Genomic DNA, 14,401 nt, shown 5'->3' on the forward strand with positions numbered 1-14,401 from the left:
GGTTCAAAATGGTTTTCTACAGCACTACAAAATAGCTGTTCCGTGAAGCTGGCTGGCATCACAGGTTGTGCAGAGAGACCCTGCTTTACGTTTCAAAGGCCAAAAAGAGATCAGCGTTACCTTTAATGGACCCTGCGTAAATACAAAAGCCTGTGGCTGCAATCATTAAAGTGCATAAGTAATAGTGCAAACAGCTGTGCTGCATCTGCAAAACTACAAGTGGCATTTTAAACAGAATTTAAGACAAAACTTGCACATGTCAGCTAACATGCTTATGCCAGCCTGCAAGAGCTCAAGAGTTCAGTTCAGCCACATATGTTACTCTCATCGGGCAGGTTCAAACCGCGTGGCCTGGGGAGCCAGGTAAGGGGTTGCCTCACGCTCAGCACAGTCGAGAGGACGATCCCCACCGCCCTGGCCAGCAGGAGCAGAGGGCATGCAAGCTCGGTCCTTCAGGCACTACCAGCAGGGGAAACCTTTACTCAGGTTTATTGCATGAAGAGCACGCATAGGGGATCCCCTTAAGGCTTAGAAGAGATAATTTGGCAAGTGGGGTGTTAAAACAAACTAGGAGAGGGTCTGGGTGTAGAACAGGAGCCTGCATCCTCCTTAAACCAAGCCGGTATGCGTGCCTGCCCTGGCACAGAGCATCCTTCCATGCCTGCTCTGAACGCTCTTTGCCTTTGGGCTCCAGGCAAATTCTGCCGTACAACTGTTCTGCTGTTTAAGAGAATTCGGAAGTTGTAGCAACGTTTCTTAAATATATATATTTATATAAAGGCATTTATTTATCATCGCTTCCGTTTTTCATTTTAATCCCTCTTTTTATTCAGGCTACTCGCTCTAAAAGCGGTCAGTCTCATGCAGCCTTCACACAGCGAGTGAGAAATGGACACTCGCCCTTCTCTCTGCCCAGCCTGTAAAGGTCAGGTGAAAAACGCTGTGGCCCCATTTTGCTCTGATGTGAAAACTCGGGAGCCAACATCATGTTTCCTTTTGCCTGCATCTGTTTACCACTGCTGAGAGAAAAGCAGAGCAGGGACAGAGCTCACCCTCGGCGAGAGGGGTGGCTGCTGGACACCAACACTGTCACCGAAGCGAAAACGAGTCACGCAGCAGCTCTGGGGGATGGCAAGGGCCTCATTTCTGCTCTCCCCGCTCTCCCTTTGCCATGCAGTGGGTGCTGCAGCGCAGCCAAGAAGCAAGATGCCTTTTCCTTCACTGACACAGATGCTGTCAGTGCTGTAAATCATGATCTTTGGCACATTAGCAACCAGGGGACTTGCAGAAATGTTTTGTCTCCTGCCCCACCGTGGAAAAAAGAGTTGGGATTGTAATGCTGCAGCCCTCACCTTCCCCGAATGTGTGTCTTGCACAAGGGAAATGAAGACATAATTTTGCATCTCCTTGCTAATTCATATAAAAGTCAAGTCAGTTGACCAGGCAATACCTGGCTGCTTTAGCAAGGCAGCTTAAACTAGCAACACACAGGTAAACCTCAGCAGTAGCTTTTTCCTGAATATTGCTTTTTTCTGAGCAGAGCCCTCCCCTATTTGAGATATGCACATTATCACCTGTGACACAAAACTATGCCTACAGCACACATAAAAGCATCCACCATGGATTTGCGCAGGAGACAAAATAAATCTATTCAGAAAAAAGCAGCAAGGACTAAACTCAGAAATTATAGCTAGAGGCATACCAGAAGGAAAACTGGTTTTCAAAGTGACCTCCAAAAGCCAGCTGTCTTCCTCCCCAAAAGCCTCCTGGCTTGTACCCAGGCCAAGATTTACAAAAAGTTTAATAAGGTTTCCCACACGCACACATTTGCAAAAGAAGAGCTGGACCAAAATACTTGCTCTATCAACAGTTACATGGCATCACCAATAGTAACCACTCATCTCTAAGGAAAATCACCTATGCAACCATGCGAGGAAAGGATGCAAAACCATCTGTGGTTTCGTTTGGGTGCTGCGAGTTCAGCTTTGCAGGCAGGCTGTGCCTGGGCAGGCGGGGTGCTGGAGGATGGTGGATTTGCAAAGCCAGCAATGGTAGGAAAGGGGGGCACGGACCACACACGCATCTGATGACTTAAACTGGGCAGCAGAAAGTTCCCTGTAACTTCATTATGAGTTGTACTGGCTCAACACTGGAATAATTAGCAGGAGGGGAGAGGAACAGCTTGTAAGCGTGCAGGCATCAGCCACCCTGTGATGGGAGGTTCTTGTTAGGGCCACGTATAAATCTAATAAAAAAAAAGACGTTAAGGTAAGGGAACCATTTAACCTATTCAGCTAAAGGCTTTGCTGAAAAAAACCCCAAATCCCAGATCCGTATGACTTCTGGTTATGAAATTCAGTGACAGGAAATACGTTTTTATTTATTGCGGGGACCTGGAGCTGAGCAGTACCAGAAGCGCTACCCCCGCGAGGGGCAGGACTGCCTCCCCCATCCGAGGGGCTGACTCCACCATGCTCCACGCTCCTGGCGACCCCACAACATGTTAATCAAGTTTACCCTGCTTACATGCAAAGCAGCATTTCAGCACAAGCAGCTCATCACATGTGAGGGTTACGGTGCTCCCTCCTGCCCCTACTTTGCTCTGCAAGCTTGGCCGCCTAATTCTCCCTCTGCTATACTGGAGCAAGAGCTCCATCTTCTGAAGAAGCAGAAAAGAGCCCAGCCCAGCCCAGCCCTGAGCAGTCTGGTACAGTCACCTGCGGTACAAAATGACCGGTCCACAGAGGAAAGGGAATTGCTAAACGTAAAGGTACTGTTTGAAAATCAGGTTTCAGAGTGAAAGTACATTATAGCTATAAGGACACACCACTGAAAAGCTCTAGGAATAGCTCTAGAAGATAGCAAAAAAACATCCCACATCATCCTACAATATTGCCTGGAGTGCACGTACAATTGGAATCATGCCCAGTGACTGCATAACATGAACAGCAACAGCAGGAGAGAACAAAGTTAATCGTAACAGGAGAACAGAGCCTCAGGGCCACCACTAGACCCTGGCAGCAGAACGGCAAAGCACCTGGGCAGCGGCATGAGGCTCACCAGAGGAGCTCTCTGTGGTTTTGCCTTGTGAAATTCCCTTTAGTTTGTGCTCAGCGACTTTGCAAACCAGATGGTTTTGCATCTGGAGATGCGAGTCTGTTAGCTTTGGGGGATATGACCACTTGCAAAGCAAACCAGTGTTCAAAGTTTGCCGGCACTGTATTTTCAAGACGCATTTGTGGCTGGAGAAACCTCCTGCACAGGCTGCGGTGGAGGACCCGGCGACATGCACTAACCAGACTTGCTGAGAAGACAACACATGGTGCTCCAGGGTAGGAGCGTGCCAAGGGCAGTCCTCTCGGCTGCACTGCTAGCTCACTGCCAGCTGCCCCTTCGGTAAAGCCACAAAACCTCCAACCTATGAAATTCGCCTGCCCTGCAACAAACGGGATAAAAAAGTATCTTCCTGCATAGGAAGGATTTCACTGAAATACACTGGAAATCCATCAGGAGCTGACTGTTACTATAAGCCTTTCAGAAGGCTTCCTTCATGGTCACCAAAACAATAGATTTTGACAAAAAAAGGAAGTATTTATAAAGAAATCTACTTGCCAAATTTGTTTCATATGGTTATAACTAGTGTATTATTATTTTTTTTCGGATGGACTACATCTATGTGGGTTTCCTGAGCTGCTCCCATTGCAAACCCTGATCTCCCATTCCCAGTGACATGGTGATGAGGCAAACACATGGAGTGGTGGATGCTGCATACATGGCAAGGGCGACAGGCTGCCCTTAAGGCATTTTCTTGTGTTGTCTGTTACGCTTCCCTATCTATTTCTATGTACATTTATGGCTAGAAGACGAGAAATATGTTTTCTGAGACTAGAAGCCTCCTGCCAAAACCTGGTAACCTGTTTATTATAAACTTGGTTCTAACAACGGATAAACTAGGAGGCAGCAATGAGGGCAAGAGGTTGCAGAAATGAAGTATTGCCTTAGAGTGCTGGGGGTCAGGCCACGACGCCTTTTGCAGCAGGAGGAATTTCTGCCTAGGTACCTCCTGTTCACACGGGGTTTGAGCTATAGCAGCGAGGAGGCAACGCAGTCCCGGGAATCCCTCTGTCAGACTCAGACTCTTCTCCCCGATCTTCTACCCAGTGCTCTTGCAAAGAAATCTACGTTTTTAAATGCTTGGGTTTAACTTACTAGTGCCTAAAGTCACAGAAATGTCTTAACGTGTTGACAAACAAAAAAAGCTTAATTTACTACTTTTGCGGGTTTTTGGAGTAGCTGCTTGCTTTTTTTTTTTTTTTTCCTGCAGAGGCATATGCAGCCAGATTTAGTACATCAAGTGTAAAGCAAATGGCTTAAAAGACCTGATTGGAGTTATGAAATATTTCTGCTAGGCGTGCTATATGATACCTGCGACTTTGGCATTCCGAAATCTGCAGTCACCAACTACTATCTGCAGACTGTGGACAGGAATCCAGCCTTCTTTTCTTCTGTTTAGGTTTTTCACCAACCTTGGAATGACAACGGCATTAGTGAAAGAAACAAACCAACCCAGCAGCAGTTCCATACGGGCAAACTCTACACAACTGTCAGTGCAACCAACAATTTGTTCAAACCAGGGAAGCATTTGAACTGGAGCAGGGCATGCATTGAAAATATTCTTCCCACCTAAATTTAGGTACCTAATTAAAAACCTACATCAGGAGCGCAGCTACCTTGGGCACCCCTCTAGGCAGTGGAGAGGAACAGAATGCTCCAGAGCATGAGTTATCCCACCTGAGACTTCCAGAGATGCCAGTTTTCCTCCATTGACTACCGATGGAGCCAAGGGCAACAACTTGCCTCACTTCTTTGCTATTAAGCTAGACTGGTAAGGTGAATTTAGTCAGGGTACTGTAAGTAAATTCAAGCCAAGACTTAGGCAGCTGGAAATACTCATGCTCATAAACAACATCCCTCTGTCTCACCCATGCAGTGAAGTTTGTGCTAACACAAAAGTCTGGTGTGCAAAATCTTTGCCTGGCACTGGCTGAAATCACTGTAAGAGGTGGTAAGCATTCAGCAAAACTGAGATGTTTTACACCTTGCTTTTGCTAACAACAAACCAGATTTTGAAAAAGGCAGTTGGACTAGATGATCATTGTAGGTCCCTTCTTCCAACTGAAATATTCTGTTCTATTCTATTCCAATTGCCCTGGAAGTGCAAGGGCTGTAGATGCTGGCCAGGAATCCTCCACGGGGCATTTGTGTCTGTGCATTTATGGGCTAGCGCCTGCACAAATCTGATCCAGGTTCCTTGTAACACCACCCTTCCCACATCCCGAACAAGGCATTAGCACGCTACACTCTCTCCTACTGAGACTCTGGGCTGGCTGATGAGAGCTACTCAGAAATCAGCCTGGAAAGGAAAGGCAGCCAGAAATCTCAGCAAATTGCTGCAAAAATCAGAAAAGAGCGTGCTGCTCTCCGAGGCAAGGGAACTAACGGTCCAGAAGGCAGAGGGCTGGGTATGGTGACTTCCCAGGCAACACTCCCAGCCAGGAGAGAGTCGGCTGCGAAGTGTTATCTCGGAGCCACAGTTTTAAACACAACAGAAAGATGGTTTACAGCCATTAACCATTAACACTCAGACAGCTGTCTGAGGGAGGGAAATGTCTTACAGTTACTCAACAGTGCTATTAATAAGCCCAGAGGAACTGAGCCAGCAGCTGAGCTGAGGTGGGCAAGGAGCTCTCGCTTGAAGCGCCACCTGAAGCAGGCAGAGCATGGCAAGCAGGGTGGTGAAGATGCTGGCAAAGCACGGCTCACCCGGGCACCCATGGCAAGGCACGTCCTGCCATGTTGTCCCAGGCCAAGCCAGCACGTATGGCCTCTAGTCATAGCAAGGGAATGAATTCTCCAGCTTTCTGGAATAGTCTAAAACTTAACTGGCAGCTGCAATGAGTGTATCACCAGGCAAGCGAGGTCGCACAGGACTGCCTTGCAGGCTCGTAGAGAGAAGGCAAAGAAATCCTAAAATACCTACCACTGTCCCTCACCATCTTCATGCAAAAGCTGAATTTCATCCCCGTTTTTCACCAGCAGGTCCTCTGATCCTCTCCTCTTGCAGTCTGCAAGGGCTTTGTATCTTCCTGGAGACTGTGGTAGTAAGAAAAAAATTATCTTATTCAGCTGCACTTCATATCATGCAGCTGCTACGTCTGACTGCCGCAGGGAACATGACGGAGCCCTATCAGCTACCCTAATTCAAATTATTTCAAGAAACTGTGGCTGAGACATATCCTCATTTCCCAAAGTGAGATATGGAAAATTTGAGAGACATAGACAAGATACATCCGTTATCCAGTGAAGCAAAACAAAGCAAGATGACCAAAACCAGCAACACCCAAAGCTTTGGGACTAACCAGCTGGTTCCCGTCCTCCTCTTCAGTGTCCGAGCAGTTGGAGAGGTACTGGTTACCCGACCACTCCTCCAGCCCCTCGCAGATTTCCAGGGACTGTGACATTCCCGGCCAGCCTGCAAGACAGCGTGCAGCTCAGGCTGGGGGTACCCCAGCACCCGCAGAGCATGCCCCGAGGGAAGGGGAAGGGTCCATACTTCTGTGGGGCTTGTTCTGGGGGGACGGGAGCCCACTGTCCAGCATCACCGGGCTGGTGCGCTCTGAGTCATTCTCTTCTGAGCTTACGGAGGCTCTCTGCTGCTTTCTGATTGATTGAAAAGAAAAAAAAAGAAAAAAAAAACAGACAGACATCAGTCTTAGTTTTACTTTATGAATGAACACAACTTCACAAGGTTTTGTAAAAGAGGGTGAGAAATAATAGTGGTACTTCCTAACGTATGTTTCTATAAAGGTTAAGGACTTCAGTGCCTAGTTTTAGTTTTTGGGGAGGGGAAATACAGTGGCTATGGTCTGTCTCCTGAATTTGAGCACAGTCTTTGATCTTTGTCTCCATGTGCAGAGGATGAGCAGCTCAGGCTGCGCTGCCAGGCGAGTTCTCCAGGGTGCCCCTCACAGACCCTGTCCCCAGACCACCGCCACCGAAGGATGAACGGCACCACATCCCTCCTGACCCCGATGCCAGAGGTCTCAGACAGAAACGGGGAGGGGGGAACAGCACAGAGCCAGGATACAGACAGAGGACAGTGGGTGCCCAGTGATGGGGGGGTACTGGAGGGAGCCCCCGATCCGGCTCCTGGGACTCACCCATCACTCAGCTGGGAGGAGAGCGGGAGCTGGTCTGTGCATGAGCCAGGCTGCTGCTTCTCCACTGTGGGGAGGTCAAACACCATATTAAAATCCATTTTTTTATTAGTAACCATCACACTTGAAGCATCATTTTTAAAAATTAGACCTTTTGTACAGCTCTAATGATTTCCATCTAGAGAAAAACAGACTCGGACTCTTGCAAAGCACAGACTTAGTTATGATTAAGATGGTATATGTTAGCACAAATCCAATAGTCAGCATGCCACTGAAGACTATAATATGCTTAAAACTAGGCATCTGCTACGTATCTTGTTGAATTAAGCCTATGATAACAAATGTGAAATAATCCCCAAGGTAAGGAAAAAAAAAAAAAAAAAAAAAGTACTTCTGTAATTCATTTTCACGTAAGCATCTGGCCTTTACTGCTGTAAGTTATGTTCTTTCCCTGTAAGACCTTGCTCCAGTATTTTGCTACTAGGCTTCTAAAAATCAATTCTCTGGTGAGAATTAGTGGATTTGAAGATTAGCAATGTGAAAATAGGAAAGGTTCTGCTGCAGAGTGAATGCCACAGAGAAATTGGTCAAATGTACCTTTTATAAGCTCCTGCTGCTTGAACAAAATTTTTCTTATTTCATTCAACCATGCCATCTTCAGATCGACCGTTTGGGCCTACAAGTAGAGAAAATTGTCCAAATTTTGCATTGAGAAACATCCCTTATAATGTATGAATGAAATTTCATACTTCTCTACGCTGAAATTATCCAAAATCCCCTTTTATCCAGAGCCACCACTAAATTTTAAACATACATGATCTTCTAAAATTGACGATCCTCACTACGCCCAGGCAAAACACTGGAAATTCTGGAGCCATCTCTTACGACACAAGAAGTGCAGGCAAAAGGACACGTGTGCGTGCATCTCATCCCTTTTACAAAATACCTGAAGGGCCAAGTCTGCCTTTTGCATATATGTATACTTGGCTACATACATCTGCTTTAGGAATTTAAGTCAGCTACTCTGTTGCAACATGGAGAAAAAAAAGCTAGGCAGAAGACTAATTAAAAAAAGCATCAATTGACAGTATTTTCACAACAGGGTTGTGAACACCCCATTAGGCAAACAGTTCATCATCATCAATTTCTATTCAAAACGCTACAAAGCAGCGGGGGGGGGCGGGGGACCAGGAAGAACTGAAGAACTCGGGTCAGTTGGGCATTTTGTAGATGAATCCAAAGACTCCCGGGAGCAGCCCCACGGGGGCTAAGCCGTTGCTCTGGTAGCAGTTCTGACATCTCGCTGCACAGCAGCACGTGCCCGTGTCCGTTGAAGCGCGAGGCTCGTTTCCCACCTCAATTCACATAAGCTATTAAGCACAGTAAAATCTTTTTTCCCAACTATCGGTCTATTTGAGATATTTATCTGGAATAAAAAGGGTCTATTTCCAAGGGGCAATTCAGTCTTCACTTTAAGATGACTTTTACAGTTCTAGACTGGACACCAAGAAGCAGCCACTGGGACAGCTCTGTGAACACTGATGTGGGCAAACAGGAGGACAAAACGCAAGGTAAATGTCTAATAATCCTATAAAGACCAACGGGAGACATCGCCTCAACACTGTTATGAGTATGTGCAAATATCAGCATTTTTGAAGATACAAACCTGCACGACATAGACCTCTTCTCGCCCACTATACCAGATTTCAAATTTCCGATGATCTCCTTTCACATTCTCAGTTATTCCAACTGCATTCATCTGCAAATCCAAAAGAACCAGAAAGTAAAACATATTACAAATTTCTCCCTTTTCCCTATGTAACCAGACTTTCTGCAGCATGTTAAATAAACCTATTTTCACCCAGTTTAACACAATTCATCAACATTAATTTCAGTAGCAATGACTTATCCCCCCTGACCTTCTGCCAGCTTGCTGTATTTACAAAAGCTTTCTGAAACCAATCAACGGACCTTAGGGGACTCTTCATTTGGGCATCAGTGGAACTAACTGAAAAGTCATCTCATACCTCTTTCACCATGAAATTTCTCAGATGAGGCATACGAAGCTTTATAAATGCATGGTACGTTATTTTTCTACATACCTTATTTCTGCTGTACTATTCTTTATTTACTCACTTAATTCGGTGTTTCATTCTTTCAGCGATCTTTAAAACCCTTTTGTGAAGCCCTTCGCTCCTTTAGAAATTTCAGTTCAACATCTTCTGGTCCCTAACCACCCCTGTAGTTGAGACGCCATCCCAAGGTTTCCAAAAGGCTGAACTTCTGGATACAGAGCCTGAGTTGCCGTCAGCCTGGCTTTCACGAAGCACGCAGACTTAAGGCTGGATGTGGCTGAACGCGGCTCTACCTGTTGTCACAGACCACTTTTGATCATTTGGATGGAAATGTCAAAAGCCCAAATAACTCAGGACCTGCACAACGTGACCCACCTGAACGAGTAGCTCAAACTATGGTTAGAGACCGAGACGTTCCTCAGCAACAGGAGACCTCTGACCCACCTGCTGAACACGCCACGAAGCTTAAACGTGCTTTAATACCTGACCTCGCATAAACCATCTCCTCACTCAAAGCAGAATTTGTTAGCAATTTATTGCTGATTAACAGATGGTCAAAAATAGCTAAAGTATCCCACTCACGTGTTTTGAAATGGATCTAATAATAATGGTATCATCCATCAGAAATTATTCACGCAGACTGGATTAGATAAACCCAATATAACTGCAAATAAAGCCTTAGAAAGAAGATCTGTTTAACACTGCTGCTCCTCTTCGTTAGTACGTGCGTCCTCAGAGCTTTCGGTCTGAAAGACTATGACGATGTACAGATCGGGTCATCTGGGCAAACCTTCTGTTCCCAGTTACTTTTCCAAACGGTGGCACCCATTTTCAACGACTATGAACAACCTCAGGAAATAGGAAGCACGTTGCTCATTAGCTTTTCTCCTTTCTTCACTGGCACAAACAGCAGAGCTCTTCTGAACTGACAAAGCGCTTGCCTCCAGATGCAGAAAGGCCACTGCCGAGCAGCCGTCAGCACTTTCCAGTCTCTCTTTGCTCGCATCCCTCTCTCCACCTGGTCCTCTACAGTCACATTTGACAAAAGACTGGAGATCTGCACTGAACAGGACTGAGCTTGCAAGAAGGTGATCAAAGCCAGTGACCATTTGCACATGCACAGTTTCACACACGTCCATTGGTATTTAAAAAAGCACAGGTTAAAATGTGCAGCATAGTCCTGAACATTTGGAAAAACTTTATCCTGTGCAGCATAGTGCCACGATGCCTTAGAAAGCTGGATCAGGCTCCATTCTGATTTTGTGAGAACATAAAAAAACTAAAAAAAACCCAAAACCCCCAAACTAAAAAAAAAATAAAAATTAAAGATGTCTAAAGGACAGCCTAGAGAGCACATCATCCAGCCGCTGCAATTTCCAGTTCTGGGCATCTTGTTTAGCATGACAGTTTATTATACAGGGGCTCCTACAAAACTGCCCAGGCATCAAGATATTAGTTATTTTAGATGATCCACTATGAGGATGTGAAGAAAGGTGCCAGGAATAGAGATCTTTAAGGTCTGTTCATTCATGTTAGTGGATTTAGAAATTCTATGTCCTTCCCCTGACCAGGATTTACTGTCCTCCGCTGTCACTGCAATGCAGACCAAGGTGGGTTTGCACAAAGCTCTGGGATGGCGTTTGTCTGCACTGCCTTCCACAGCAGCGTGAGGCAGACTGATTCACTCGGCATCGCAGGGAGTTACGAGCCTGCACCCTCCAAGTTACTGAATCTCAGCTGAGGACGCATTTGCCACTAGATGTTCTACACAGCGTGTAAAATATGATCCCGAGGGGCTCTTGTTTGTTTTACAGACGTCCAGTTACACAGCTTCTACCCAACAGCTTGCTTGAATTCTGCATCCCCAGAAAACATTATGGCAAAGAAAAATGATTTCCTCATACTATCATGAATCAAACAAATGTCAAGCTCCAGAAACATGATTTTGCCCTCAGCACAGCAATTCTGAAGATGGATGTGTGCGGATGTAATCCTGCAGCATCCATGGATTTTCTAACCTCAACCTCCCAGTGCGGCAACAAAAACAACTGGAAAATGAGCCTGCACAAGGCAAAGAAAAACCCTGGCCACACTGCCTGGGCTCCTGAGCGCAGGATTTTCTCCTCCGAGCAGGCTTTCCCCACGCCACCCTCTTCAGTTGTTTCAAAAGCACGTATGGTGAAACAAGTACTACAGGGAAAACAAGCTCTCCAGAAAGAAAATGATGCTGCTCAGGGAAAACATTTAAAGTGCCTAGACATATGGCCTGGGATTTGCTTTTAATACACAATTTGTAACACACACTGGAGCTGAACAGGCTTATCTACTATTACACAGCTTTCTGACTACTTGTGGCTTCTCCCTCCCCAGACCCTGCTGAGATCAGGGACCTGCAGCATCTGGACCTGAAGGCTCTGCCCCCAAGTGCCCACTTTTTTCCATTCTAAGATATACTCACATCGAGGTTTTACTTATCAAGAAACACAAGGCAGAGTACTGAGACAAAATGCGATGTTAGAAGTGCTCATCACACGCAGTACGGCAGAAGGTCTCCTTTAGGAGAGCACTTTTGGATTTTTATTGATAATAGTTAGCATTTATGGGCTTGGGACAGTTGTTTATGTCCCTCATATTTTGCCATAGGCTACTCTCTTCATCTGATAATTGTACTTTTAGCTGCTGTTAAAGCGTGCCAAAGGAGAAGGGCAATGAGAGAGGAAGAGGAATTATCTCTGCATCCTCCAGGCTGGGAAATGGGGCTCAGCAGCAGCCAGGCAGACCCCAGCCCAAGGGAACTCCCTGAGGACCATGGGTTGAGGAGCCTCTTGCTCTCCCAGGTCAGCTGGGGAAGATGCGAAGGGACACCCCAGCTTCATGCCCTCACCCCCACTCCTGGAAAGTGGACTAGTGGAGGGGGGAAGGCACATTCCCATCCCTGGGACTCGCCTGTAGCTCCATTTCCCTGGCAGGTGCCACCCTATATGTGACTCCGAGTCCATAGGCTCTCCCAGCTGCTGCTCCAGCTGTGGCGGTCCTCACAGCTTATTGCAACCAACCACCTTTCACTGGCATGGCACTTCCATAGGGAGCATCACAGCCCTTAACGGCAGCAAACAAGCCACTGAGTCAGGGCAAAAACACTCTCTGGGTCTGCAGAGTTACTGGTTTACAATGTACATGGCAATGGCCCCAACTAAAAAGTCCTTACTTTCAAAAAATGCTTAAAACTGTAGGATGAGGTTTTGTCATATCCGTCTCCGTGCTCCTCTCGTTTCTTGCAGAAGACCAAGGCTTTCTCGTACAGGAACAGATGCCTCTGCATTGGCTTGAACCTGGCAAGATCCTTCATTTTTGTCGGACCTTTTCGGTGTCCTGTCCAAACACTGAAAGATCCTTGCATCAATACCTTCCCCAGTTCGCTCAGGTCACCCTGGTGAGAATACGACAAACAAAAAGAAAGAAAGAAAAAGATGTCAATTAAAATGTAAGAAGACTGCCCAAACAATGACAGGCGCCGAAGCCAGCTCTGTTCCAAGGCACAGCACTCTAAGAATAGGTCTTCCTGGAAGGATCAGATGATCCTTTGGGAGTGACGGCATGGTGCCAGGAGGGAAGCAGAGGTCTCTGGCGCAGGCCTGCAGCTAGTCTGTGTGAAGGGGTACAAGTCAGTAGCTGGAAGAACTAGGAAGATAGGAAAACTCGCCAGCTCCTATGGAAGACCAGGTCAAGGGCTCCGTCTACTTCAGTGGGAGAGAGAGCAGATGAGATCTGAGCCTGAACGGAGGTCTTGGAGGATGGACTTCTCAAGGACTGGGACCAGCAGCTTAGGAAGCCAGCCTCTCACCCTTCTACAAAGCCCTAGGAAAGACAACCACTTCCTTGGGCAAGGATCAAACCCAGACTCAACAGAGTATTTGGTTAAATGTTGAATGAGAAATGCTATGAAGACACCCCGGGCGCATCCTGAGGTCAGCCAGCAGAGAACTAAGGTGTATGCTGGAAAAATACTCTCAAAAACCACAAGGTGGCAAGTGTGGGCACTATGCAACTTCTGATATGTCCTTTGCATGCAGATATTTTCCAAAATCCTGAAAACAGATGGAACACTATCACCTGTAAGAGCTTCCTGATCCCATTAACTTTGCAGCTGCCCTAGTGTAGTTTGTAGCTCATACGTTCTGGGACACTATCCATTCCCAATGCCCCACCTGGCCTGGCGCAAGGTCTCTCATTACCCAAAACTACTCACATCATATCCTGTTATTGAAATCTGATGCATAGAGTCATTGACTGACTTTAGCAAATCCAACATCGCAACCAGAGCTTCCTGAAGTTCCTGAACTCCATCACAGCTCGTGCTGTACTTTAGCAGCTCCTGAAAATAGAAATGGAAGAGCATGTGTTTGCACTTGAACAAAGCAGATCTTTCCATCTCGCCCAGAGTTTCCAATACCCAAAAGCAACCTACACCTCCCGAGTTTCTTTTTTCATATGCCACTGGAAAAAAACACTGACTCTAAACCAGACAGTATGAGGTGGAGAACAGATCACTGAAGCATGGCCCATTTTTTTCTGGGTTTCCTTAAGAACATTGTCAGGTTATAGAGCAGCATCACGCTCATCTAAGTTCTGTGTGGTGTGTTTCCTGCTGGGTAAGAAATAAGGAACTAAGGCTCAGGTTTCCCATTAGCTGCCAATACACCATATTTGCCTTCAGATGAGGTGGGCAGCAGATGATTGCCTTCAGCCTGGCAGACAGAAGGAACAGAATTTACAAAATCTAGAGCCTTCAAATCAATAAATGGAAGGCAGATTAGGGAATTATACCATTGTTATAAAATTACTTTCATTTCAGATCTCCTGTGCCCACCTACACACTTCACGTGTACTCATCTCTCACTCCAGAGACTAGGAGGTAGGGTACAGAAGCCACCACCCCAGTGTTATTCCACTTTACAGAGTGGCAGTAACAGCACTGCCCTGCCTCAGACAGGGGACACACAAATAAATGCATTCAAGATTACAGGCACTATAACAGCCTGAGGAGAAGAAGAGGTGCATCAACATATTTCATTTATCGTACTGGTCATGACCATCACGATCATCTCT

General features: G+C 46.3%; 1 protein-coding gene across 2 annotated transcripts in view; it reads right to left on the bottom strand.

The window, feature by feature from the left end:
- Nucleotides 1-14,401, bottom strand: part of MCF2 (MCF.2 cell line derived transforming sequence) — a 62,495-nt gene that overhangs the window by 3,606 nt on the left and 44,488 nt on the right. For both annotated transcript variants that reach the window (XM_040614304.1, XM_040614305.1), the window contains 9 exons: nt 13,542-13,667; nt 12,501-12,722; nt 8,884-8,976; nt 7,815-7,893; nt 7,221-7,284; nt 6,614-6,720; nt 6,420-6,532; nt 6,041-6,153; nt 4,426-4,526 (listed from right to left, as the gene is read on the bottom strand). In XM_040614304.1, coding sequence (XP_040470238.1) covers nt 4,426-4,526; nt 6,041-6,153; nt 6,420-6,532; nt 6,614-6,720; nt 7,221-7,284; nt 7,815-7,893; nt 8,884-8,976; nt 12,501-12,722; nt 13,542-13,667 — 1,018 coding nt within the window. The remainder of the gene's footprint in view (nt 1-4,425; nt 4,527-6,040; nt 6,154-6,419; nt 6,533-6,613; nt 6,721-7,220; nt 7,285-7,814; nt 7,894-8,883; nt 8,977-12,500; nt 12,723-13,541; nt 13,668-14,401) is intronic.

This window comes from Falco naumanni, chromosome 14 (assembly GCF_017639655.2).
Source record: "Falco naumanni isolate bFalNau1 chromosome 14, bFalNau1.pat, whole genome shotgun sequence".
NCBI classification, from domain to species: Eukaryota; Metazoa; Chordata; class Aves; order Falconiformes; family Falconidae; genus Falco; species Falco naumanni.